The sequence below is a fragment of the Athene noctua genome, chromosome 13 (genome assembly GCF_965140245.1).
Source record: "Athene noctua chromosome 13, bAthNoc1.hap1.1, whole genome shotgun sequence".
Classification (NCBI taxonomy): Eukaryota; Metazoa; Chordata; class Aves; order Strigiformes; family Strigidae; genus Athene; species Athene noctua.
Genome location: NC_134049.1, coordinates 4,359,764 through 4,385,360, shown reverse-complemented (window position 1 = coordinate 4,385,360; position 25,597 = coordinate 4,359,764). Strand labels below are relative to the sequence as shown.

Genomic DNA, 25,597 nt, shown 5'->3' with positions numbered 1-25,597 from the left:
TCTCCTTCAAAAAAATGCCACTGCTGACCTTAACGGGCTCTTTTGTGCATGAGAAATTCAAAACTTAAACTGTTTGCAAACTGAATGCTGAAGTGCTGAGCTCATGCGTGCAAACTTCACAGATCGATTACAAGCTGACTGGAGTGAAGATAGCATTGATTATTCCCCTATTGTTCTCCCAGGGGAGTAATTTTATAGACAGCATGCACAATGCACCAACCAGGGAGTTATTGGAAATGATCCCATTTTAATCATCTCTGTTACTTGTACTGGGGGTAAAAAATATTTTTACTCCAGTGGCATTTCACGAAACAAAGAGGCATCTTCTGTTCTGAAGTGATGTAGAAAGGGTCTCCAATTATGTCTGCTCCCTGCCTTGCTTTATGTGCATTTGAATTCTTAGTCTCCTGATCTCTTAAAATTAAATAAATTATTTACCTACCTCACAGGAATGTTAGAAAGATCAGCAAACTCATGTTTGCCGAAGTGCCGTGAGGACTCAGAAGAGATGAGTGTGGAGAATTTATTTTCTCATTTCTTGCATTTTCAGTTGCTTACCAGGCACAGGGTCGGGGAAGGCAGAAGGTGGCCTCTCCAGTGCTGCGCATGCCCGTGGGGTGCAGAGATGCCCTGTGGCCATCAGGCCGACCGACCACAGCGTGGCAAGGGAAGGGCCAGGCACTGAGGCGCTCTTTACCCTTGGCTCTCGGTGGCTGTGCGTGAGAAGGTTGGCAGAGGAGATTTTGCCACAGCATTTTTCTTTTCCATCTGTGTGCTGTTGCCTGCCCATGACCCAACTCACATGCTCATAGGACATCTCTCCCGTTTTGCAGAAATTTGTGATCCCAAACGCCGTGTGGATGACAAGAGTAACACCAAGAAATAACAAGTGTTAACAGGTTCCTCTGCTTGAGAAGCTTTGTATTTTTTTGAATAGTCACCCATAAACGTGCTGTGCTTGCTGTTCTTGGTACGTGTTTTGCCTTTGTGCTGTGGCAGGTCCTGCCTTTGCTGGACCCTGACGTGCACTTCCCTTATCCAGCCCTACAGCTCTTGTCCTCTTACATGTCTCCCACTTCTGCTAAAGCAAGTTTATTATTAGTTATTGGATTTGGGCATTTATGGGAAAAGGGATTCTGTATCTCAGATTTTAACTTGTAAACTTGAAAATGGTCAAGCAGTGAAGGGCGAAGGGCGTCTGAAGCGTGGTGCTGGGGAGGGCTGGTGGAAGAAGGCTGACTTTGTTTGGAAGATTAATTTCAACTTTGTTGAGCCACACAATCCCTTTCTGTTAGATGGTGTAGGCAGAGGCTGAGATGCTTAAAAGCAAATCTTCAACAGCATGCTTACTTGCTTACATCAGCCCATCTCTCGTCTTTTACTCTAATTTGGGGGAACAATAAACAAAGTGCCTCGCTGTTACTGCCAGTGCCGTGCTCTTGCATGTGCGTGCTCTGGGAGGAGCATCTGCTGTGGGTTTCACTCCAGAGGTGCAGACCCAGAGAAAACCTGTAGACCATACAGCTGAGCTGATATAAAGGCTTATGGATGCCAAAAATGGGGCTGTCCTTGTCTCTCCCTCCTGCCCACAGGGGCCTTGCCCAGTGGCCACAGCCCAGCTGGCTGCTAACCCAGAGGGAGCAGTGGGCTGGGAGCCTGCACCAGATTTTTTTGGAGAAGTCCTGTGGCACTGTCTCCTGTAGCACTCAGCTGCGTGGGGGCTGTGGCACTGTCCTGGTTCAGTGGATCTCAGCCCAGGAGGTGGGGAGCTTCTTACAGCTGTGTGCTCAGCAGCCCCGGCGTCCGCGTCGCAGAGAGATGGTCCTGCTTCCCCCTCCCACCTCCTGGGTCCCACAGAGGTGTCCTCAGTGAACTGAGCCAGCCTTTATCCTCATTGAGCTGGTGCCCAGCAGAATAACTCCTGGGAAACTCCCCCTGCAATGGATGGGCATCTGCCGGGGCCAGGAGCAGGACCTCTGCCTCTGCTGTAGGTCTGCTCCTGGTGACAGCCCAGGGGACCAAAGTGCTTCAGAGTAATATTTTTTCAGGATGGTGAAAAGAGCTGACCCAAATCTCTTCCATTCACTACAGAAAGTGAAAACTGTGTCAATGAAACAATGACCAGTTTATGTAATTGTGTGGGCACTGCAGAGCCGACAGAGAGTGACTCCATTTCAAATGGCAGAAGATGCCTGAGGGGTCGAGGAGCAAGATTTTCTTTGCCTTAAACTACAAGAACAATTTAAATTCCTCACAGCTCTCCCAATTTCATTCTGTGGCTCCCAGAGTTGAGAAGAGCTGCTGCAGAGTACACAAGTGAAGTTATCTCATTCAGGGTGATTTAGAAGAAAACCAAAAAAAAAAAAACCCTGAAATGTTTTGCTTTGGGATGAATGACGAGGAGAAAAAGGAAAACCAGCAACATGACTAGAATAACAAGGTCACATTTTCTGCTGTTGCCTCAGCTTTGGAAGATACCAAATGGACAAGCAAATGCCAGAACCCGTAAGGCTGCACGTTCATCCAGGGACAAGGCAATTAAGTATGTGAGCTGCGCACAGGTATATCCCATCCGGCAGATCTAAAAGCAGAGACTTCCCCAAGCAACTGTTTGAAAACGAACGGCTGTAAGAATGAGTTACTAGCAGATTTCCAGGAAGAAAGCACAGATACGCTAAATCCTATTTCAGTTTATCGTGGACGTATCCAGAGTTGCTTTTCTTCCTAACGTACGGTGCAGCTTCTAGTTCAGCTCCGCCTGCCCCGTGGGAATGACTGAAGTGTTCAGCTGTAGCAGCAAGGTGTTACCAAACTGCTGCTTTACCCACCGTTAAAATAATATTTGAGAATGTTTGTTAGATCACCTGGAAAACCACCCAGAGGTATGCAGGCAAGAAATGTCTTTGAGGAGATGAATTCCCATACCAAGGAGAGGTAGTAGAAACAATTTGCCTAGTTTTTGGTTCCTGTTTGCTGGACAAATGCTTCCGAGTGTGGTGAAGTGGGCAGTCACCACACTGGCTACGGGAGCAGGGTCCATTGCTGGCAACTTTGCCTACAAGTCCTATTCCACATGGGCTGCCTGAAGTGTGTGAGAACTCATTTGTCACCAAAATAGATGACTTCCCTGTTTTTCCAATTTGTTCTATATCTGGTTTTCTTTCTAGGTAGAGCTAGACTTGAAGGCTCCAAGTAGCCTTAATGTCTTGGCTCTGATTTTAATTTCCTTTAATATTGAATGAGAAGATGAGCTCTCATTTTCCAAGCTGATTATTGGAATCTGCAAGATCATCCTGCAGGATGCCTTTCCCATTTTTTTTTTTTTTTTTTTAGTTTTGGCCTTTCTACTGGTAACAGCTAAATAAAACAGGAGGTAACAAGAAGGATGTCAGGAATTTGCTTCAAAAGCGTATTTTCAGCTGTGTAGGAGGAAGTGGTTTGCTTTAAAACACTAAAAAAAGGCAGTGTTTAAAAGGTTGTGTTTCTGACCCGTCTTGTGTAGCCCACAATGAGTCTCCTCTTCTTCCCTGCTGTTTTCACTCAGGACATATTGATTACATTTTTATTATTTTGCCATGGGTGAGGTCTGCATTCATTTGACAGTCTCCAGGTGAAGTTTCTCAGGCTGTTCTCTTACAGGAAGACTTGAGGCAGTTTCACTGATCTTCAGTGCTCTCGGCACACAGCCCATGGGGCACTGAGCAGGGGGAGCAGCAGTGCTGGGGTTCGCTGGCACTGTGCTGCCTTTACTCCCAGTCTGAGCCACTCCCCGGGCATGACGCAGGGTTCTGGGGGAACCACGCTCCTCACTGGGGCACCTCTGCTTCGTGGGACTTACCTGGCTGGAGCTTCTCGCTGTTTTATGGTCTCCTGATATTTTTCAGCCCTTCTGAATCAAAACTTTCTCAGGAGATGAAGCCCAGTGGTGTGTTCCTCCCACACACGCCAGGATCTGAAAACAGACGAACTTTCCTAACTAGCTCATTTCCTAATTAGCTCTTTGGATAATAATCCAGTAATATAAACAAATAATTAAACAAACTAATTCCCTTGACCTTAAGAACAAAACAAAATCCCAACCCTTGAAAGCCCAAGTCTGAGTTCAGCTGTGAGAGAAAGGCTGAGGCTACAACCTCAAAGTGAACTTGCCCAGGGTGGGAACCGCAGCCTGGGAGGGTGACCAGGGGCCAGCAGCTCAGCTCGCCCGGCAGCCCCGGGCAGGGGCCAGGGTGGCTGGAGACCTCGGGGCTGGGGCGCGGACTGGGATGTGCAGGCAAGGTTAAGGAAACTTGCTACGCACATCCCAGCCCAGTAAGTCACCGTTTTCCTGTTGACTTCAAACCAGTAACAGGGAAAGCCTGTGACTGCCAGCAAAAGTTTTTTTCCAGCTGCTGTGCTAACCTTGATCAGGGCAGTGAAGTGCTCCACTCTATGTCCAAACCAGTCACCTGCCTCAGCATATATCAGAATTTTCTTTGTTCAGGCGCAGCATGTCACTGTTCTATTGTGTGTGATTTAGCTGTCTTTGATACAGACCATTAAGCACTGTGAGTGTTTCATGCCTTACCCTTCTGGTTCCCTAACTGAGAGGTGCCTGTAGAGAATAGTCAGTGGTGGGAAAGGACTTCTAGTTTGGGAAATACCTGCCAGAGATGGAAAGATAGGAACTGAGACCTCAGGTTTGAAAAAGAACTAGAAAAGTTGATTACACCTCCTTTTTTTCCCCTACACTTTTTTTTTTTTAAAAAAAGGACCTACATCCTTTTTTTTTTTTTTAAAAAAAAAAGAGAGACGCCCCAAACATCAGAAGGGCAATCAGGGCACTTGGCTGGGCTCAGTCAGCACACCCCTGCTGCTCTAAATAAGATGGATTACGGCAGGGATGGGATCTTCCCTGCCAAGCAAGAGACCTGTCAACCATACTGACAAAAAGGATTTGAAGGTTGTTTGAGTTTCTTGTGGTTAGTTGATGGTTTTCTTTAAAAACAAATTTTCATTAGGTGAAACTGATGTGTTTTATGAAGAATTGACTCAAACCAGGCTGCTGAATCACTGTATTTTGTTAAATAGGTTTTTTCTTAATAGTGGGAGAAAAGAAGAAAGAAAAACAACTGTGAAAGACCTTCCAGAACATTTAAGTGTTTATAAGTGGGATGATAACAATAAATTGCAGAGTTGCTGGCCCTGTTACAGATGATGCATGTGAAATGATCCAACAGTTTGTGCTGTACTTTTCTATTTGCAGGGAAGCAATAAGCCGACTGTGTGAAGCTGTATCGGGTACAAATGGAGCTATAAAAAAGCGGAAGGTAAATACTGGTTTAGCTGAATAATTAATTTTCTATATCTGCTTTTGATAAGCTGGATACAAGATTCCCTAACAGACTTCAGTCCATGCTGGAGTTAGTCCACATTAATCCATCTGAACTCGGTATAACATGAAAGCTCTTGTAGCAGGGTGTTAGCCCACTTGGTTTGCCCTGCCTTATTTTCTTCAGGATTAATACTTTGCCCATAGTTTTTCTCCTACTAGCCTTTGCAGCACTTGGTGCTTTACAAGTTTTAGGTTCTGACTGGTAAAGTGTTGGAGGGGGTTTTTTTGGGGTGGGTTTTTTTTTTGATTGCAAAAGGGAGATCATTGACCAGAGGATTACTGGATTGTTATTTGCATATATATAAAAATTAAACACAACTAAAATGGCAGTGTTTAATGGGCTGATCACTTAGTAAATAACTGGGATGCAGTGAGGGGCAATGCCAGTGGCTGCTGTTGGGTTATGTCCAGTGGAATTTACTGATTCCCTTCTGTAACTGTGGGGCTCGGGAGGAATGAACTTGCTCCTGAAAAATGAATACATGAGAGAATTTCTTGATTTACTTAGAAATGCTTCATCCTCAAGAAACAAAGCAGAGTTCAGCAGGAGAATTACACATTCTGAATTACTGAGCCAGCTATAACATTTAGCTCACTGGGATTTTACTTTAAAACTTTTTTCCCCATTATTGACATAAAAACCATGCCTACAAGTATTGTATTCAAAGCTGATACTTGTTAGAAGATCTATTTGCATTTGATCAAGCCTCGCTCCATTGAAATTCTCAATAAGATATTGTAAAATCCACTTGACTTTGATATATTTTTGCCCCTGACAGACTCAGCTGACAGCCTCTTTCTTTTGTTTCTTTGTTCAAAGCCTCCAGTGAAGTTTCTGTCTTCTGTACTTGGCAAAAGTAACCTTCAGTTTTCTGGCGTGAATATAAAGCTGACCATTTCAACAAGCAGCCTCACTCTGATTAATGTTGACACGCAGCAGGTAGGATACATATAAATCAGTGTCCTTTTCTCCATGCTACTGTATTCTCCTCCTTTTGTGGCTTCTGAAGGAAAGGCTGGGTGCTTTGAAGGGAAAGCAGCACCCTTTAAGTTTTCTTGTGCATGCCTTGTAGAGCTGAATTACATGATGCCTCTGAATTTAAAAATGAGAGCACTTTGGAGGAATTGGATATGCAGCACATGCCCTTTTTGTTTATGGTGGTGTCTTCCATGGGGAGGGATCCTTAAGCACTTGGCAGACTGTTTCTCTGTGTGTGTCTCTGCCTGTGCAGTGCCTAATAAACAAGGAAAAAAAAACCAAAATCAAAACGGGAGTTTCTGACAAGTCCTAGGGAAAAAAAAAAAAAGGTATAAATAATGAGTCAGAGCTTGACTTTGGTGTTATTCAAAGCTATTTTACAGCTGGGTAATATATGTGCATAATCAGTTATACTATACAAAGTCTCTGAGCGCCATCGAGATGTGTTCCCAAGAGCCTTGATCTGCCCTGGAACTGGGGAGTGCTCCCTTCCTGGCAGATGTGATGAGGAGCTTTGTCCTGCCCACTAATTCCTCTATCAGCTGTTGGCTTCAGCTCCCAGCACAATCTCTCCCAGGGCCAGCAGCAGGTTTCACTCCAAGCTGGAGCAGGGGAACATCAAGGAGGTAGTTTTGGCTTGGTGGCTCTGAGGAATCCCTGCACTGAGCTGATGCCATGCTGAGCATCAAACAGCTCTTGGGGGTTTACCCGCAGAGGTCTCCTGCCCCTTGGACCTCTGTGCTAGGAGGGTGAGGGTTTATGGCACCAGGTTTCCCTTCCTTTCAGGTACAGCAGCAAAGAGCTTCCCTACAGTGGGTGAAACTCTGGGGGTTGACAGCTAAAATATGGCCCTTTTAACCTGTTCCTGTTTGTAACAGGGCCAAAAGCTGGCTGCCTGGATCTCCTTCCAAATGCACTGTTGTACCCAGTCACTGCACCCATGGGCGTGCAGGGCACTGTCTTGAAATTCTTTCCAGGTCTTTCATTACTAGACCTTTGCAAATGGAAAATCCTATTTATGCTATTCTTGTGCCACCACCACGATTCACTTTGTTCACACCTGCATAATCTATTGCACTTGATTTTACGGTAAAGAACAGTTTGTCTCCAGAGATGAGGTAGTGTTTGAAATCCAGAAAAGTTGATGCTTGATCTGGCTAGTGACATTTCTACCAGCTAACAGTTTAGAGCCAGTGATGAGAGAGAATATGATCAGAGTATCAGCAGGGCTTGTTTGTAAAAGGCATTTAAATAAAATTGTTGGCAATTTAAAAATCAACTAATATCTCAAGACTGTTAAATGCATCCAGTGTCTCCAGTTATTCCCCTTTCAAAGTCTCATTTAGCTTCATTCTGACCAGTTTAGAAGTTGGTGGTTGAATTCATTCTGAAAACCCTTTAACGAAGATTACTCAGCGATCTAGACATTACTAAACGTGAATGGGTAGTTTCAAAAATATTCCTATTTTTATCTCCTTGCTTCACAAATGATATGTGCACGTATTAGTGGATTGGGTTTTCATGAACTTAATTGCTTGCTCTATGAAGATATAGGCTCTGCTGTTTTCTGAACGTGTGGCACACGAGCATGTTTAACTACTTTGTCATGCTTTTCAGATTATTGCCAACCATCACATGCAGTCCATCTCATTTGCTTCTGGAGGCGACCCAGTAAGTATTGATTTAGAAGATATACTTCCGCAGGTATAATGAAATTATTATGAGAATAAAAGTACCGGCAAATACTTTGCTTCATCCCTTCCTATCCACAAGCACTAACAGAGTGCACTGCATTGCCAGATCATGACCAGTAATGCAAGAAAACTGAGGGACCGAGACTGGAAAGGAGACATGGAATAGAGACTCGGTGGATCTTTGCTAGATACGTATCGTTAACTTCCCTGTTGCCCATCAGTGAGCCTCAGTTCATTCAAAAGCTCTCAGACTTGGGGATCTAAAAATAAGAACACAGGAACATATGAATTGTATTAATTTTGTAGTCCCTGTAATCCAATACCTGTGACAAAAGCAGTCAGCGCTGGCACCTCTAAATTTTTTAGATGAATTTTGAGTCAAACAGCTCCTCTGTGACAGATGTGACATAACCTCCTTCTTCCTGCAGATACAGGTTTTTCTCCTAGTATCATAGTCATGAAGCAATTGATGTTTTCAAGCAAAAGGCTTTCTATCCTCTTCCAAACTCTTTATTGCAATGTTTGTAAGCAGAGAACTTGTCATCCATAAACATGCCCTATTCCCTTTTGAATCTAAGCAAGCCCAGCCCTGCCAGCATTCTGAATTTCACACTCCATGTGGTATGAAGACAGTATTTTTTAATCAGTTTTGAATTTTCTGCCCTTTTTTTTTTTTTTTTTTTGTTAAATGTCTCTCTGTTCTCTGTTTATGAAACAGGGAGAAGGAAAGGGTCTGGGTCATGCTCTTGATAACACTGGGGTGGAAGCCAGATCCAGCTTTGACTGGAATGTGACAGATTTGCCTCTTTGGATTTAGGAGCAGGCAAGGGGAGCTGGCCCTGTGTGTGGCTGACGCATCTTCTCTGGAGGGCCATGTGGGTGACATAAGGAGCCCAGCTGCTCTGCTCTGCTCAGAGATGCTGCCCAGGCTGCCTGAGAACTGGAGCTTTTTTGGAGCTGGGCTGGGAAGTGGGGAGGGAGCACGTGTGCAGGCTCTGTGTTGTCAGTCCTGCACCCAGAAGGGAGGTGTACCACAGGCCTGGTGCCAAAGTACTACATCCTTAAAGATTCCATTTAAAATCAGGCGTTTTGAGAGTCTGAGAAGTTCAAATTTCACCTTTAGATGGCTGTGCTATCCTGATACACCACACTGTACAGCACAGTCCTTGGGCTTTGCAGACCCCTCCTGATGGAGATTTCCAAGTGGCTCCAGGCGTTGTGCTGAGTATCACAATGCTTCATTTCCAAATAGTTTTCTTGATAGTTAAACAATTTAAATATGTCCTTAAGCTGACTTGTTTTTGAAGTATGTACCATGTCCTAGATGCTGGTGGTCTAGTTTGTCTTTACGTAACATTTTCAGTTTGGAAAATTCAGGGATGTGTTTTCAGACCTCTGCTCAGTGGGTTAGATGAGTAATTCTCCAAGGCTTCTTTACCTTTTTTAGGTGGGTTTTTTTTTTATATTATTGTACTGCATCAGTCTTGTACAGTGATCCCATCAGATCTCACAGGCTACACAGGGCTGGGTTTGGTCAGTGCTTAATGGCAGGACCACCAAGAGATGTGTTTGCACACAGATGTGCTGCAGGAAATGGGCTTGGTGGTGCAGCTGGTGACACTTCTTCCTCAGCAGTAGTAACCATAAATCTAATGGCACTTCAGATAAGGGGCAATTTTGGCACCTTGTTCGGGTAATTTTTCCAAATTCCCTTTTCATTTAAAATGGGAGATAAGTTTCCACAGGTCATGTCTCTCCATCTGCCCCTTCTGGGTCTAAGCACAGTTCAGTGTTGCTCTGCACTGTTAAGGAGTAAGCAATATTCTGCCTGAGAATAAAGCCTATTCCGGCTTTATTTTAAAGCAAAGTCACCCATGCATGTACATAAACATTACAAAGATATAAAAATAGCAGGTACTGCTCCAGTTACTTTAGTTTCTAGTTGTTCTCTAGATCTAATTTGCTTAAAAAATGTATCCTAAAAATATTTACGAACTTAAAGAAAAAACCTGAGAGGAAAAGGAAGGAAATTGAGTTCACTAAATGCATAAGAAATATTTAGCTTTCTTTTTTTAAATGATATTAACTTTGGAGATTTTAAAAAAAATAATTATCTAGGATAAGTTCTGCTGGCCCTAAGACCTGCCTCTCGTGTCATTCATTGTGAATTATTAAATGATTGTTCTTGTGCATATTGCAAATGGGGGCCTTGTTTCCTGCCAGCTGATTGCATCTTCCCTCAAGAGAGCCATGCCTTTAAGCTGCGAATTGCATTTTCTCCATCCCACCTTAAAGATCCAAAATAACAAAATGCATCTTTAATAATTAAAAGAATGTTATTCATTACCTTACCATTTTTACTACAACACTGAGTTATCGGGCTAGTCTTTGCTTTTGTAGTATGACTAGGAATGTTAATTTTTCTATTCCAGTGCCCTTTTCAGTTTGACAGGAAAAAGTGAGGATTATTTCAGTGTTGGCTGGAGAGAGAATCTGAACCAGACAACTGATTATGCTGAGGTTGTCTGATCTCAGAAGCAGCCTTGAGATCCCGAGTAATTTAACCTGATCGTAGCCAGACTAAAATCACACAGCAGCAACTGAGATCAGATACCTATTGTATTCTGCAGTATTTTAAAGATCAGATTTTCTCTAAGATGCCTTCATAACTCAATCTTCATACTACAAATCTGGAATATTCTAATTTGTCCTTTGCAGGATATTAGCACTATTTTACCTTCCACTGATATTACTAAGAACTGTCCCAGCTAAAAGCTGTGTCTGGCAGTCACGCAGCCCTCATGGGTTGCACAGGAGAGGCTTTGAGCTCTGTGGGAGCAGCAGAAGAGAGCAGCATTGCCTGCTGATGAGGTACTAGTTGTGACTCTGCTCCTGTTTCAGAGTTCGGAGTTGAATACACCGTTTATTGAAGACCCAAATAATGCCAAATGGTCTAGTGCATTTATTACAACAAAAAGATTCCAGGACAACTGTTGTGTTGATAGCTGCCAGTGTGTCACTGATCTTTCCCTTAGCCCACTTTGCTAGTACCTCTGGTTGTTGTCCCTGAAAGAAGCACACTTTTTAAAGCTAAAAATATCTCTGTATACTCAGTTGCTTTGCTATGGTGTTAGGAGTGTAAATAATAACTTTAAAGACATTTGTTGTCTTCTTTCCTATAGGATACAACAGACTACGTCGCCTATGTAGCAAAAGATCCAGTTAATCAGAGAGGTATGGAAACAATATTCAGATTGTTATACATGTTTATATGATTATCTGTACCAAGGAATTGTTTGAGTTTAAAATAAGAAAGCTACTGAACAGCTCAATATTCTGTACAATTTCTGACTTCCCTGTGTGGATATCGGTGATGATATGCAGGCTGTGGCTTTAAACATCATATTCTTTGTGCAACAAAGTGAGAATCTGCAGGTCAGACTAAAGCTGTACTAGCTGCTGGCTCCATGCAGGGGTAGGAGTCTCCCCAAGCCGGACTTGCCTGGGGAGGAATGGCAGAGCCTGGCAAGGCAGACAGCTTGCCCTGCTCTGAGACAACTTCCAGATGAGGGCAGGCTGCTGAATGAACCTCTTCACCTAACCCAGACTCCTGGGTATGTTGCTGGAAGGCAGCTTGGGGTATATTCTCAGGTGTAGGAGGGCTTCTCCCCTCTGGAGGCTAACCCGGGGGATAAAATCCCTTTCCAACACTCTCTTTATTTGCCTGCAGTACAAGAAAGACTGACCTCTGGCTGCTTCTTTCACGCCAGAGCAACACTGCTGATGGCTATGAAGTTGGTAGTGGCAGCTCACAGGAGAGCTCACTCTTAGGGTGCCATGGATGGCTCAGAAGATCAGGATGTTTTCTGGAGAAGCTGGGCTGGAGCCTTACAGTCTGGCCTCCCTCACCACTAGACTCTGTAGCTCCCTCACTGCTATTTTGATTAACTTAGGGCACCCCAAGAGTTCACCAGTAAGTCCCGGTATTGATGCTGGGATGTGCAGAACTCCTGTACCCTGGCCGCCTGCAGGCAGGGCTGGCAGCTGGCCCAGCACCATCCCTGAGTGCCACCTCTTCTGGCTCTGCAGAGGGGAGAGCTGGTCCTGGGCACAGGGCACTCACTTCTGGAGTGAGTTTCCTCAGGTTGTGTGTGAGAACAAGGACTGGTGCCAGGAGCATAGTCTTGCCCCGAAGGAGCCCTGCCCCAGGCTGCCAGAGCCATCCATACTTGTGTTTTCATGCACTTTCACATGAAATCTGCACTCTGGCAGGGCTGGTTCTCTCCCCTGCTTCAGCTTATTGCCAGGCAAGGAGAGAAAAGGAGGAGGTACAGGAGCACTCCATGAAGGAAGCATAAATGGAGGGTTTCTTTTGTTGACGTATAAGTTGATAGTATGATTAAAAATCCCTAGAGCAATTTCCTCAACACATTAAAAAATCTCAGTCTGTATAATGTCCTAAAGCTATCTAGATGCATAATTTCATGCCCAGTTTTTCTGCTGTAAGCAATATAGCTTGTGTCTCTATTTTCTGGTATAAAGTGCATTTACTTAAAGTGAGGTGTCTCTTTACAGCATGCCATATACTGGAATGTCCCAATGGGATGGCACAGGAGGTGATAAACACCATAGGGCAGGCTTTTGAGCTCCGGTTCAAACAGTACCTGAAGAACCCATCTAGCCTGGTTACATCCAATGAAAGGTCAGCACATTCTCAGTCACTTAACTGGAGGTTTCCTTCTCTTTAGGACTTTTCAGGAAAACAATATACTCCAAAGAGTGATCCATAAATAAGATGCTTTGGATATGCTTTCTGGACATATGATAATTGTAATATATGCTGTATGTACAGAGTATAATAGACTAAAATTGGCTTACTCCAGTAAACTCCATTGATTTCTGTGACATTTGTACAGGTGCATAACACAGAATTTAGCTGTATTTTTCCTTAGCTAGAACAGCCTTATCTTAAGTCATGCAGGTAAGTTGAACAAATGTTCAAATTGCTCTGCCCAAGTAAGTTCAACTCTATAAATAACTGCACGTGTGCGTGCACACACACCGAGACTGAGCTCAGTCCTGACCTATGTCAAGTTTTAAGCTTGTTGCAGCTGTGGAAAGTGTGTGGTGGGGAAAAAAAGCCATTGTAATTCACCTTTCTGCTGTTCTGCTCATGTCCTGGCAGCAGCCTCAGATTCCACCTGGCATGAATTACATCAGCCTCGTGTACTGAAATAAACAGCCACCGCTTGGCATTTTAAAGTATGAAGCCCTGCCCTATGCACATTGCTCAAAATACAGGGCCTAGACTTATTTCTGGACCACAGTTTCCCATTTCAATTACCCTTTTTCCATTGCACTGGGGACACAATTCTTCCTTTGATTTATGGCTCCTCACAGGTTAGCCATGCCTGTTAGTCTTTACTGTAATGCCAAATTTGATTGCTTGCTACCTCCCATGGGTAGGTAAAGCTGAAATGCAGTTTAACTGCATCCTGAGCACTGGGAGTTGCAGTGCAGACGGTGTCACTGGTACGGTGCCTGATGTGATACAACAGAACTGGTTTTATTATGTAACAGCAGCCTCAGCTCCAGTTTATATTTATTTCATTGTATATAGTGGTTCCTGCCATTCCACTGCTAATACTGGTCTCTTTTCCCTGGGGACAGTAACCAGAGGAAGAGCCTTTCCTGTGAAACTCTGCTAGGTTATGCCAGCAGGAGAAATGGAAGAGGCTAATTAGATTCCCTCCTTGAGCCTAACCCGCAGCCAGCCTCAGAGAAGGGTCCTCGGGCAGAGGAGTCGGATATTGCTGTGTGAATGAGTCACTCACTTCCAAACTACTATGAATCACATAATCAAATACTTGTACTGCATATCACATAATCAACTACTTGAACTTTATCTCTTTCCTGCTCGAGGCCTTTTATCCAATTATATTCTTGTTAATCAGAGAAGTACGATATGAGATGAGCTTTTTATTTTGGGACCGGAGACAGTACAGGAAGCACCTAGTTGCTTTGCAGTGTATCAGCTGTACATTTAAACTATCATCGTTCTGGTTTAGCTCAAGAAAAACATTCAGTGCTCTCCTCCATGTCATTCAGTGTTTTCCTCAAGCTGAAACAGAGCATTTATATTGATTATGGTTATTAAAATCAGGGTACATTACACTCGGGAAAATGACCTTTTTTTTTTTTTTTTTAGCAACATTTGATTTTCTAAAACAGTTGCAGTCTTGTCGAACTAAGTGCCTTGAGGTTTTAATTTTCTCTTGTAAGTGTCTGTCGTCCCCTACCCAGTTTCTAGATTTATGCAGTTGAGACAAGAAGCCAGAGGAATTAGCTTTATGGTCTACATTTTGGACACCTTAATGAACGAAGCATTGGCAGTCTTCTCTTAAAGCTTCAGTAGGTGACCCTTACATTTTTCAAGTCAAAGAAAAGGCATCTGGGCTGCCCAGTGCTAAGAAAATGGATGTACCTCCCTGCACCCCAAACTCTGATGACTCTTTTTTTGATTCAGGAAGAAGTAACTGGAAAAATAAACAGCTCTCAAAGTTCAGGCCCAAAGCCCTTTACAGCCTCCATATGGCTAATCTGTGTATTGTGTGATGCACAAACACTGGGGACATTTGCCGACACTAGAAAGCAGTTGAATACATCAGTTGCTTTTTTTTTTTTCCCCATATTTTCAGCGAGGTAGCAAATGCTAATGGATCAGCTGGGAATTCACAGGAGAGGGAGGACCATGAATATTACAATGAAATTCCAGGGAAAGAGCCTCCCACCGGTGGAGTGTTAGACATGCGAGCGAAAATGCAAACAGACCAAAGGGCTAACTGTCTTATACAGTGCAGAAAGCAGTATTGCTTGGTAAGTACATCATCTTCTGGGATAACTATTTGCTGCCTATTATGGGAATTAATAATAAAGAGTTACTGTGGTGTAAAGTGTGGCATTAACACCAGAACCAGGTCCTGATTATCCTGGGAAAGGGTTTTTTAGGCTAGATTTAATGATGCTTAGTACATAATTGAATCCCAGAGCACTTTCTGAATATTAACTGGTTTGTCCTTAGAGTACTTTTAGGAGACCGAGTAATATTCCCTTGTTCACTCGTTAGCTGTGAGAAGAAAATAGATACAGATTTAAATGGCTTGTCTGAGAGAACATCTGCAAAAACTGGGACCTCCTGGCTCCTAATTCTGTGATCTGATAAATATTGCATCCTGTCCATTATGCTCTACAACCTATACATACAACATTAACTGATTGCAATGTATGTACAACATTAATTACCTCTGGAGTGTTTCAGAGGCTCTGTTAAATCAGCCACAGCAGCAGCTCTTGCCTGGGATAGCAGGCAATAAAAAACAATCAGTCAGAGAATAAAACCAGCCGAGTTCAGACTGGCTGCACAGACTTCAAAGCCTGCTGGGTGAGTTCTTGGAAATACCAGCATTTCCCTGCTCAGGGACGCAGGCACCACTGCTCTGCTCAGAGGGAGCACACTCAGACGTGCCCGCTGGCACCCAGTTGGTGCTGTCTAAAAAAGTTCCTGCTCCCAAGTGTTATTTGTGTCTGGTGACAACTGCTCCCAGGTTCCTCTTCGGTCCTGTGCTACTCCTCCATCCATTTTTCACTTTGTTAACCTCAACCATACTCCACATCTCAGCTGTGGGGCCTGGTGGTCTCCGCCTGCCCAACAGTCCTCTAAAAAGGTGTTTGACTATATCCTGAGTTTGCATTTGAAGCTTGCCCGAGTAACAGGGTAACTCCTTGCATGTAAATACAAATGTCTTTTTTCCATGGGGTGTTCCTTTTTGTTTTCCTCTCAGTTCTGATGACCTAGTGCTGCTCAGACAACTTGGTGACCATTTCACTTTCAAACCATAATGCCTGTAGTTATTTCTCCTTGGTTTTGAAAATCTAACTATTACTAGGAGTTATACTGTGTATACTAAACCTCAGATAAATAACTGGGCAGTTAACAGTCTCTGTGAGTATGTTCAGACATAATGCCCTGTAGAAGGAGGAGTATCAGCATGAAATATTTGAGGACATAGGAGTTTTTTGGTGAAGAAGATATGTTTAGTTATCTATATCCCAATTAACTGGTTCATGGGTGTTTTAAAATTACCTGAGGTTTCTAAGGGACTACTTTATGTGACTGTTTTTACGTTTTTTCCACAGACAGGCAGCCCAACATTCATCAATATATATGAAAATTGTCCAGAAGAAGACAAAACTGTGGGTATGTAACTCTCTTTTCCTTCTCATGCATATGCAGAATTAATCAAGGCAGACTGCCTGGAAGATCTGCCCCTTGGCTCTCAATACGTTGGTAAAAAGTGTTCTACTTAATGGGTCATTTCTAGTTCCCTAGATGAAGGGCAAACAAAAAAGCCTTACAGCTTTTCTAAAGGCCACTAATCTATCTTCATGTCTGCTGGCAGACTTACTGGTTTTACTTGTCATGATACTGTACAGTAGCTCTTTGTTTTTTTTATTCTCTTTCATACTCTTTGTTGTTTTATTCCCTTTCATACCCTTTGAAAAAGGAAGATGCTTTGTTGCTTATCAGTCTCTGAAAACAGCCCTTCCCCCTACAAATGCTCAATGAGACCCAAACTATCAGCATCGGGTGGTTTTTCCAGCAGAGCCTCTGCCCTTGGTTCCAGTGTCACTGGCTTCTCAGTGTGACTGTGCCCTTCCTCTGCCTCGGGTGGCTTTGTGCCCGAGATCAATTTGCCTTTAGCAAAACCTCTCTGGGACCCCAGGAGATCACCAGCCTCCGTCCCCTTCTGGACTTCTCTCGCCACGGCTGATGCCCTGAGCACATTTCCTCAGCTCATCTCTTTCCCTGCACAATGAAGTCCTTTTTGAATTCCCACCTGCCCCGCTCTAACATGATCCATTACACTGTCTGCAGGGGATGGTTCATTTGCTTATGTTATTCCTGATTTAAGGAAAGGAGAATCAAATGGTTTCTACAAAGACGGGGTGAACAAATAAAAGAATGAATGAATAGATCTATGAATAAAACGTTTGCTAAAGAGCAAAAATATGCGTGCTATTTGGCTAACTGAAGTGCTATTATTTTCACACCCTGCAGGGGATATTCTGTTAGCCTGTTCCTAGGCTTGGATCCTAACCTGACAGATGTGGCTTTGGCTCTCCAGCCAGAGCCACAAAGCGCCAACTTCCTCCATCTTCCCTGCTCCACCAGAATAGCAAGAGAGATAATTGTTCAGCTTCCCACAAGCTTTTTTTTTTTTTTTGTGGTGCAGAGGGGAAGGAAAGGGTTTTGCATCAAACAACATATGTGGCTTGTGTCTCTGTAGAGTTAGATATATTAATTTCTTTTCAATCGGTGGGGAGTTTATTGTTGGCATTGATTGAAGCAGAACTGAACTAATGCTGAATATTTTTGAAAACTTCATTCTAACTCATTTTGGATAGGGTACTTTGTGCCTTCTAGCCATAGGGAAAAACGAGTTCATCTGCCAATTTTTCTTTTCCTTCTGAATTACTTTAGTGGGATATATAACAAAAACGATGTTCCTATTTCAGCTTTTACAGTTATTTTGAGTTTAAAAAAAAAAAATAAATAAGGAAATCTGTGCATACTATATACTAATTGCAGGTAATTGTGGTGAAAGATCGCAGAAGACAAAAAAAGAGGCAACGTTATTGAAGCCTGCCTACAAACCAGACCTTTTTGATGATCCGTGTTACATCAACACCCAGACCCTGCAGTCTGCAGTCTGCACAGCCCGTGGTACAGCAACACCACAGGTCCACGGGAGCCCACTGCGTCAGGCCAGTAGGTTCCCATTGCACGACCAGACCTTTCTAAGCTTTGCAAAGGATGGGTGGGTGGGTGTGTCTTACCTGTGTGCATGAGGAAAGATTTTGGTTTCCCCATAAGAAATATAGAAAAGGTGGGGAGGAAAAAAATCCATCCTGGCTGATTTTTGTGCTTGTTAAGTTCAAGACAAAGGGGATTAAAGAGTTAAAGTAGTAACAGTAAGCAAGCAGAGTAACCTTTTATCTTCTGTAGTTGATTCATGACAATAAATAGTGTTCTACGGGTAATAATTAGCAAGTCTTTAAGGTGACATATATAAAAGCTTGGGACTGCAGCATACCTGGAGGAAGAGGGTTCTCCTGAATGCTCAAGATTTTAACCACTCTAAGGTAGAGGTGGCCTCAAGATGCCTTTGCTCCACAGGCAGTAGCTTACAAGGTCAAAGTGGATCATTATGACTGTCTTTTCTCAAGTGTTGCATAAGTGACCATTGAACCTCATCCAATAATTTCTAAATCAAACTGTTTGCTCAGTAGTATCTATTAAATGTATGTCAAATTAAACCTTGATTTACAAGTTTTTACAAGATTTACACTCAAAGTGGTGGATATCCATTAAAGGACTATATAGTCGCTACTGATTGTCCTCATTGTTGAAAATACTTTATTTATTAGCTTTGCCTTTTATGGTTTCCCACTAAGTGTTTTCTCTGTCAGAGCTGGCTCCACATAAGAAAGTGGGCAAAGGACTGGACAGAACTACAGTAAATGAAATCTGTGACCATTGAGACATTTCCAGCCTGAGGCTGTTTTATGCTCTAAAAGGAACTGGCTATATCCTGAGGAGCCTTAGGTTGCACAATTCCATTGAAGAAGTGGTATCCTCTTATTTTCCTTAGAAAAATTCTGCCTGTGAATCATTTGCAGTCTGACTGGCTATATCCCAAACCACCCAGTTTTGTTAGTACATTCAGTAATTGTTCGTTTTTTCACAGCAGATGCATCATGCTGTAATCCTTCCCTTCTGGCTACATTGGCCATGTTGTCTTACATTCCTGCACATAGCTGGAGCCACTCAACATGACTCTCCCAATGATCCATGACAATCGCTTCAGAGCTTGTTAAAAAAGAAGGAAAAACAAGATCTTAAAAAAAAAAAAAAAAAAAGTGGCTAGGAAACAACAGAAATCTTGTTTTTACAGGAAAGATTTGACTTTTTAATACAACCTAAGAAATACAAACCCGAAACAGTAGAGCATCAGAAAAATTCCTGTTTCCAATCCCTGTTGCCTAGCGACCCAAGGCTTTCCCATCTAAGGTATGGGAGGAGATGGTGTGATAATTTTACCTAATGCACTGGAGGGTTGTGAGCGTTCATGTGTGCATATTATTACAGTCTGTAAGGTTAGTTTGATCACAGCTTCAGGACTGAAACATTTGAATTTTTAAACAGCTATTAAAAAAATATTGTCTCGCATCCTTTTAGGATGAAGTTCTAGGTGGAGTATCCAATACATTCCCTTTCGTTTAATTTTAGAGTTACCGGAAGCTGTTCAGCAGAGTGCCACAAGCAACACAGCTGGTCTCTGTGTTCTGCCACAAATAAAGCAACAGCTAAAGAATGAAGATTGTTACCATGGCAAATTAAACAGGAAAGCAGCAGAGAGCCTCTTAGTCAACGATGGGGATTTTCTGGTGCGAGAGAGCACAACGTCACCTGGTCAGTATGTCCTCAGTGGACTTCAGGGAGGGCAAGCAAAGCATCTGCTCTTGGTGGATCCTGAGGGCAAGGTATGCACATTTCATATACTGACATTTCAGGGATGCTCAGATATTTCAGTCAAAATTCATGGGTGCTTTCTAGGAAGTGGAACTGATCTGATTCCATCCAGTTTTTTAATTTAAATAATTGATAAATAAATAAATAAATAAATAATTTAAATTTAGCCAGTGACTTCAGTAGGTTTGAAAGTTCAAATCAAGAATTTATAAGCAGTGAGGTACCATGGAAATAAAAATGAGGTGCTTAAATATTGTTGTTAGTGCAGGTGCTGGTAATTAGTGTATACACTTAATACATCATTTGAGTCCTTATTATATTGCTGGAAAAATAACCCTAACATTAAATAATTAATTTGATTAGTAACACATTTATGGATACAGAAAAGGTAGAGCTGGTTTGTTGTCACTTCAACTCTACTTGCTTCTGCTCAGGGTTAGAAAACCACTCTTGGATGACGTCTCTCAGAAGAGAGAGTAAATCAGAAAAGTAATCCTCAGTGGGATTTAGGGGAAAATATCTCTCTTCTGTGGAGGAAAAACCCCCACATCTCATTCCCCTTAGCAGAAGCAGCCCAGTTCTACACACAGTCTCTTAAACTTGGTCCCCTGCTTTTCATGTCAGCTAACTGTAGATCAAAGGATAGGGCTGAATTGCTGTCTACAGCCTAATGATCCTGCTCCAGTGAGTTCAAGTGACTTAAATGCCTTTTGACTTTAATGTGTTAGGCTCATGTCCGACCAGTCGTAAACACAACCTAACCATAAATATATTCTTTTGCTTCTTCCATTAGGTGAGAACCAAAGACCATATATTTGATAGCGTGGGTCATCTTATTCAGTATCACATGGAAAATAATTTGCCAATCATCTCTTCTGGAAGTGAAGTCACCTTGAAGCAGCCTGTAAGGAAAGAGAGTAATGTGGGACACGTGCAGTATCACAAATAATCCCCTGGATCTCACAAATCCCAAGACAATTCATATCTGAAAACTGTACCGAGAACTTTCTATTATGAAGACAATTCAAACCAGTATAGACTGCACTTTTTGCTGCTGTTCCAGAAGATACTCTTTTGTGTGTGTATGTATGAATATATGTATATGTGTATATCTATGTAGATCTATAGAGATCAACAAGCATAGTTATATAGATATATATAATCTTAATCTTAACAAAATTACACCTTCAGAGTGTGAGATCCATTTGTGAGAAGGTATTTTAGACATGCACAAATGTCACTTTCAAGGTCATACTGAATCAGTAACTATTTAAAAGCACAATTAAACCTCTACATGCAAAAGCTCACTTGAACGAACTGCTGGAACATTAGTATGTGCCTTTTAGCATAGAATTATTGGAAACCAGTATTATTTATACTGAATTAGTTTTGGGTGGTTAAACAAACGTGTCTAAGCTTTTAACTGTTTGCCAAAACAAATACAATTTGAATATTACTAAAATGTCATCTGCTTTCGATAGACACTAACAATTTCATTTTGCTTGTAACAGCACTTTACTAGCAAGTAATGTTTGGAATGAATAGCATTCACAATACAGAAAGGTTGTCTGGTTTCTTAATCATTTTTTATCACTGTCTGACTACTCAAAGATTTGAGATTATGCAACACTTACAAAGTTGAAATTAATATATGTAATATAATTTTGGAATAGAACTTGTTAAAGGACAAGCATGCTAGATCCTAATATTTTTGTCTTGCATATGATTTTACTATTATTACCAATTAATACTGGAGACATCTCTTTTTAAAGGTAGGCTAAATATATTTTCATTGATTACATGGTTGTTTACAAACTAGAGAAGCTGAACAAAACTAATGATACATTTTGAGAGAAAACTATTTCAAAGACTGTTTGAACTTTGCATGTGCCCTTATTCAGTGTTCTTTCCAAAACAAGATACCGTTTTTCCTTTCTTCACGTAGAGTCCATTTGTTCCATGGAAAAAAGTCTTTTAAAGGAAACCTATGAATTGTTTTGCCACAATAAATACTCTAAATATGAACAATCCTATATTCAGAGTAAACAGTGAGTTCTTGGGCTTCCTGTTGAAGAAACTGTAATTTAATAAGTAACTAAAGAAAGGCAGGGGAGATTTGGGGAATGAACTGGTAGCCCAGGTGATGGCCTGAGCAAGTTGTCCCTTTAAAATAAGCAATGGCTTCTGGCATGAGCAGGGACATTCTCTCTGTCTCCCAGCCCACCGGCTCAGTTCCATAAGGCAAACAATTGTTGTGGAGTTCAGCAGTTGCTGGAAGACTTGACTATAAAAAATGACATTCTGTTCTTTTGCCTGTGTTCATGTAAAACGGGACACTATAGTAAGAGCTTTTTCCTCTAGTAAACAAGAGGGATCATATACACATGAAAATACTGAAGACATAAACTTCCTTGGAGCGGAAAGTATGATGTAAAGACCCACACTTAGAGCTGACTAAAACCCATATTTATTCCAATCCTCAGCTAAGAGGCATAAAATATACTTTATTCCTTGATAATAACATGATTAAAATACTCAATTACATATACAGAAGCAGTGAGAAGCTTTAAAACATTAGTAGTGGATTTCCTTGCTAGTAGTCTGGCATTATTGATACCTCGGGCCTTCAGACCAGAAGCTCAAGCCTGTGCCTGTTCTATGCAAGGATTTCACCTGTGAAGAAGGCCCCCAGCAAGAGTTCATGCTCGAGCTTTGTGCCACTGCAAGGGTATAGGTAGCAAGAACCTGTAACCGGAATATTCAATCCCTGCATAGCATCCTTTCTATTCTCACATCTTACCAATCTTCATAACGTGCTAGGCATGACTTTATTGAGCAAACAACGAAGCAAAATAGCTACTTCTGTGGCATGTCAAGGATAGGGAAAGGCCTGCATAGGGCAGTTTTGATTTTTGCATCAGAGCTGAGTTTTATGACAGATCATGGAAAATGTGCAGAACTCCATCTATATTTTTAGTACAGATCAGGGTTACTCAGGGCTAGAATAATCGTGTTTGGAGTTGTGATAGTGTGAGATCAAAGTTGTATGACTTTGCCAGTCAAGATGCTGACTTAGGGCCGCCTTCTCACTTCACCAATTTTCATTTTACCAATGCATAAAAACATCCAGAGCCAGTGTGTGACGTTTGGATCACAGTATCATGCAGTCTAAGTCTCCCTCTTTGAATATCACTAACTTAAAAAGAAGACTAGAATCTTTGTTTCGTTGCTCCGGCATCTTTTTTATGTGACAGAAGCAAAACTGAAGGAAAAAGGGAAGGAAAGGGAGATAATTGGGTGCTAGCGCAATGAACAAGTATCTCAAAATCTCTTGATGTGAGAGAAAGCAAAGAATCCAACTAATTAGATACATTTCAAACACAACACAACCATGCATTACAGACAACAGACATTATCCTAGAATAAATGACATTTCTTCTTCTGGAGCTGGAACTAGCAACTCAGTTTCTAGTTTCTAACATATATGTGCCTTGACCTAGTTATTAATGCTGCTTTTAGCTTCTGTGGACCAGCCATCTCACGTACAGTACACTGTCAGCTCCTGTGGGAAGTCTTCGAATAAGTAACTACGCTGAGAAGAAACAAGTTACTGAATTTCGGGAAGCTTTCCAAAATAACTGTTCTTGAGAAAGTATGAATCGTCAGGCACATTTAGGCTTTTTTTTTTTTTTTAAATCGCTTCATGCTTGTGAAAATGCTGAGAATTGTTGAATCTCTGTTTTAATGTTACTAGAAACCCCCCTCTTCCATCACAACTTCCATTTTCTGCTGTTAGGGCGGGCACGCAGCATCATTACTGCTGAGGGTACGTGTCACCAGATGGAGCTGTTGATGGATGCTCTCCCTCATCTCTGAACAAACACTCATTGTGCAAAAAAACCTGGTTCGTTCGGGGTTTTTTTTGTGAATGCTTGCTACAGGCAATTCAGCGGAAGAAGTTTGTTCGCTCAGAGAAACTTAAGGTTTTGGAGAGATTAAAGCAAGCTCTCGAAGCAGAGCGGCTCCCTGAGCACCGGGCACCCTGCGGAAGGCCGCCTGTGTACGGCCCGGCTGCTCCCGTGGGGTTTCTCCGGGCAGAGGCCGAGCCCCCCCGAGGCGTGCAGCGCAGCCCGGGCCCTCGGGCCATGCTGCGCCACCGGCGCTCCCTCAGCCGGGCGCAGGCCCTCAGGGGCTCGGCGGGAACTCCCGGCAGCCCCCCCCGGCCCCAGCCACGCAGCGGCTCTAAAAGGAGAGGTGCTCGTGCCGTGCTGTCCGCGCTCTCCACGCCGTGGGCTGGGGGCAGCGCCCGCTCACAGGCCGCCATCGCGCCGGGCCGAGGCCTCCCGCGGGCCCCCGTCCGACCACGCCACCGCGCGTTGCCAGGCAACGGGCCCGTCTCGCTGCGAGATGGCGCCGCCGCCCCCTGCGCCGAACCGCCCCCTGCGCGCGCACGCGCAACGGCACGGGGAAGCCCCGCCCCTCCGCCAAACGGCCACAGCCATTGGTTGACAGCTTAGCCAATCAACTAGCCAGGCATGTTTCCCGCGGCCACGCGCGCCTGCTTTCAAACAGGCAGCGGGGGCGGGATTGCGGCGCAGCCGAGCGCGACTGGGGCGGGGCGAGAGCTTCCCGCCCTCCTTTCTTCCTGCGCGGCGAGGCGATCCTGCCGCCGCCGGTTGGCGCCTGCGGCTGTCAGTCAGTCAGAGGTTCGGTTGTCATGCGGAAGCGCGGCGGGCGTGCCTCTGTTGTGCTGGGGGAAGGCGGGTGGCTGCGGCGCCCGGCGGCTCAGGTGGGTCTGGGTGCTGGGGGCCGCGCTCCGTCCCCTGCCCCGCGGGGGCCCCGGTGGGACGTGAGTAACGGCACGGCTCCTCCCCGCCAGCCCCGTACCGCCGCCGTGAGGGGGCTGAGGCGGCGGCTGGCGAGCTCACCCCGCGCGCCCTATGGCGACGCAACCTGCTCGGTCTGCTTCCCCCCCCCCCCCCCCCGGCTCTCCGTGACTGTTGGCGGCTCTTAGAGGCCGTGAGGGCGGTGAAGGGCGGGCTGTGCCCTTCCGTCCGGTCGCCTCAGCTCGTGGGGTTGGGAAGGGCTTTAAGGGTGGGCGCTGGGAGGGCAGGTGGCCGCTTACAGCTGATGCTGGTTTGAGGGGAACGTGGCTGAGCTGCTTCAGCATCATTCCACGAGCGGCGTTGCAGACGGTCACACTGTGGAAGCTGGTATGTTAGGGGGTGCACAGAGACAGGTACTTGTGTTGTTAGGGCTCCCGTTAACTGTATTGGAGGGTTTTCTTGAGTATCAGTGGGTAAGCATAATGAAGTGACGCGTTATGTCTTTTAACTTGGAAATAACGCTCTTGTAAAGCTTACTTTATACTGAGTGAAGACTTCAGCATGCGCTACACCTGTATGCCTAAAGAATGTGCCATGCTGTAAAACCTTCATCAGTCATTTCTAGCTCATATCTGCCTGTCACGAGTATTCCTTCATCAGGGAGTAACCTGCAACCAAATGTAGGACAGCACTATGCACTGTAGTTTAGACTGAGCAGTGACGTCACAGTCGACAAGTCCTTGGGATTCTGAGGCTCTTCATTAAGCAGACAAATCTGGAACTGACATGATACTTTTCCTGTTATCCAAATGCACAAGCAGCAGCATACTTTCAGTGTTTAGTACAAAGTATAGTTATTTTCTAAAATCAAGCAAGATTTAGAAGTGGATATAATTATCAACACATATTACAGCATATGTATAACATACAGTGTTAGAACTTGAAGAAAATAATGTCTGGCTGTAGGTGAATGTCAATAATAATGTCAGCATATGAAAAGTCCAAATAATCTGTTTTAAATGCTAATTTCTTAGAAACAAGTAGCATTGGGCATACCAAGAAACAAAAGCTCAAGTGAATGTTACAGGTAATGTGCAAAAAGATGCCTTTGTGTGTGTTTGGCTACTTAAT

General features: G+C 43.5%; 1 protein-coding gene across 1 annotated transcript in view; it reads left to right on the top strand.

The window, feature by feature from the left end:
• Positions 1-21,660, top strand: part of SHC4 (SHC adaptor protein 4) — a 34,285-nt gene extending 12,625 nt beyond the window's left edge. Inside the window, exons 4-13 of the mRNA XM_074917376.1 lie at positions 5,246-5,309; positions 6,195-6,314; positions 7,971-8,024; positions 11,230-11,281; positions 12,623-12,749; positions 14,746-14,923; positions 16,244-16,304; positions 17,697-17,876; positions 19,398-19,651; positions 20,434-21,660. Of these exons, the coding sequence (XP_074773477.1) occupies positions 5,246-5,309; positions 6,195-6,314; positions 7,971-8,024; positions 11,230-11,281; positions 12,623-12,749; positions 14,746-14,923; positions 16,244-16,304; positions 17,697-17,876; positions 19,398-19,651; positions 20,434-20,589 (1,246 nt within the window). The 3' untranslated portion in view covers positions 20,590-21,660. The remainder of the gene's footprint in view (positions 1-5,245; positions 5,310-6,194; positions 6,315-7,970; positions 8,025-11,229; positions 11,282-12,622; positions 12,750-14,745; positions 14,924-16,243; positions 16,305-17,696; positions 17,877-19,397; positions 19,652-20,433) is intronic.
• Positions 21,661-25,597: the final 3,937 nt, after the last annotated feature.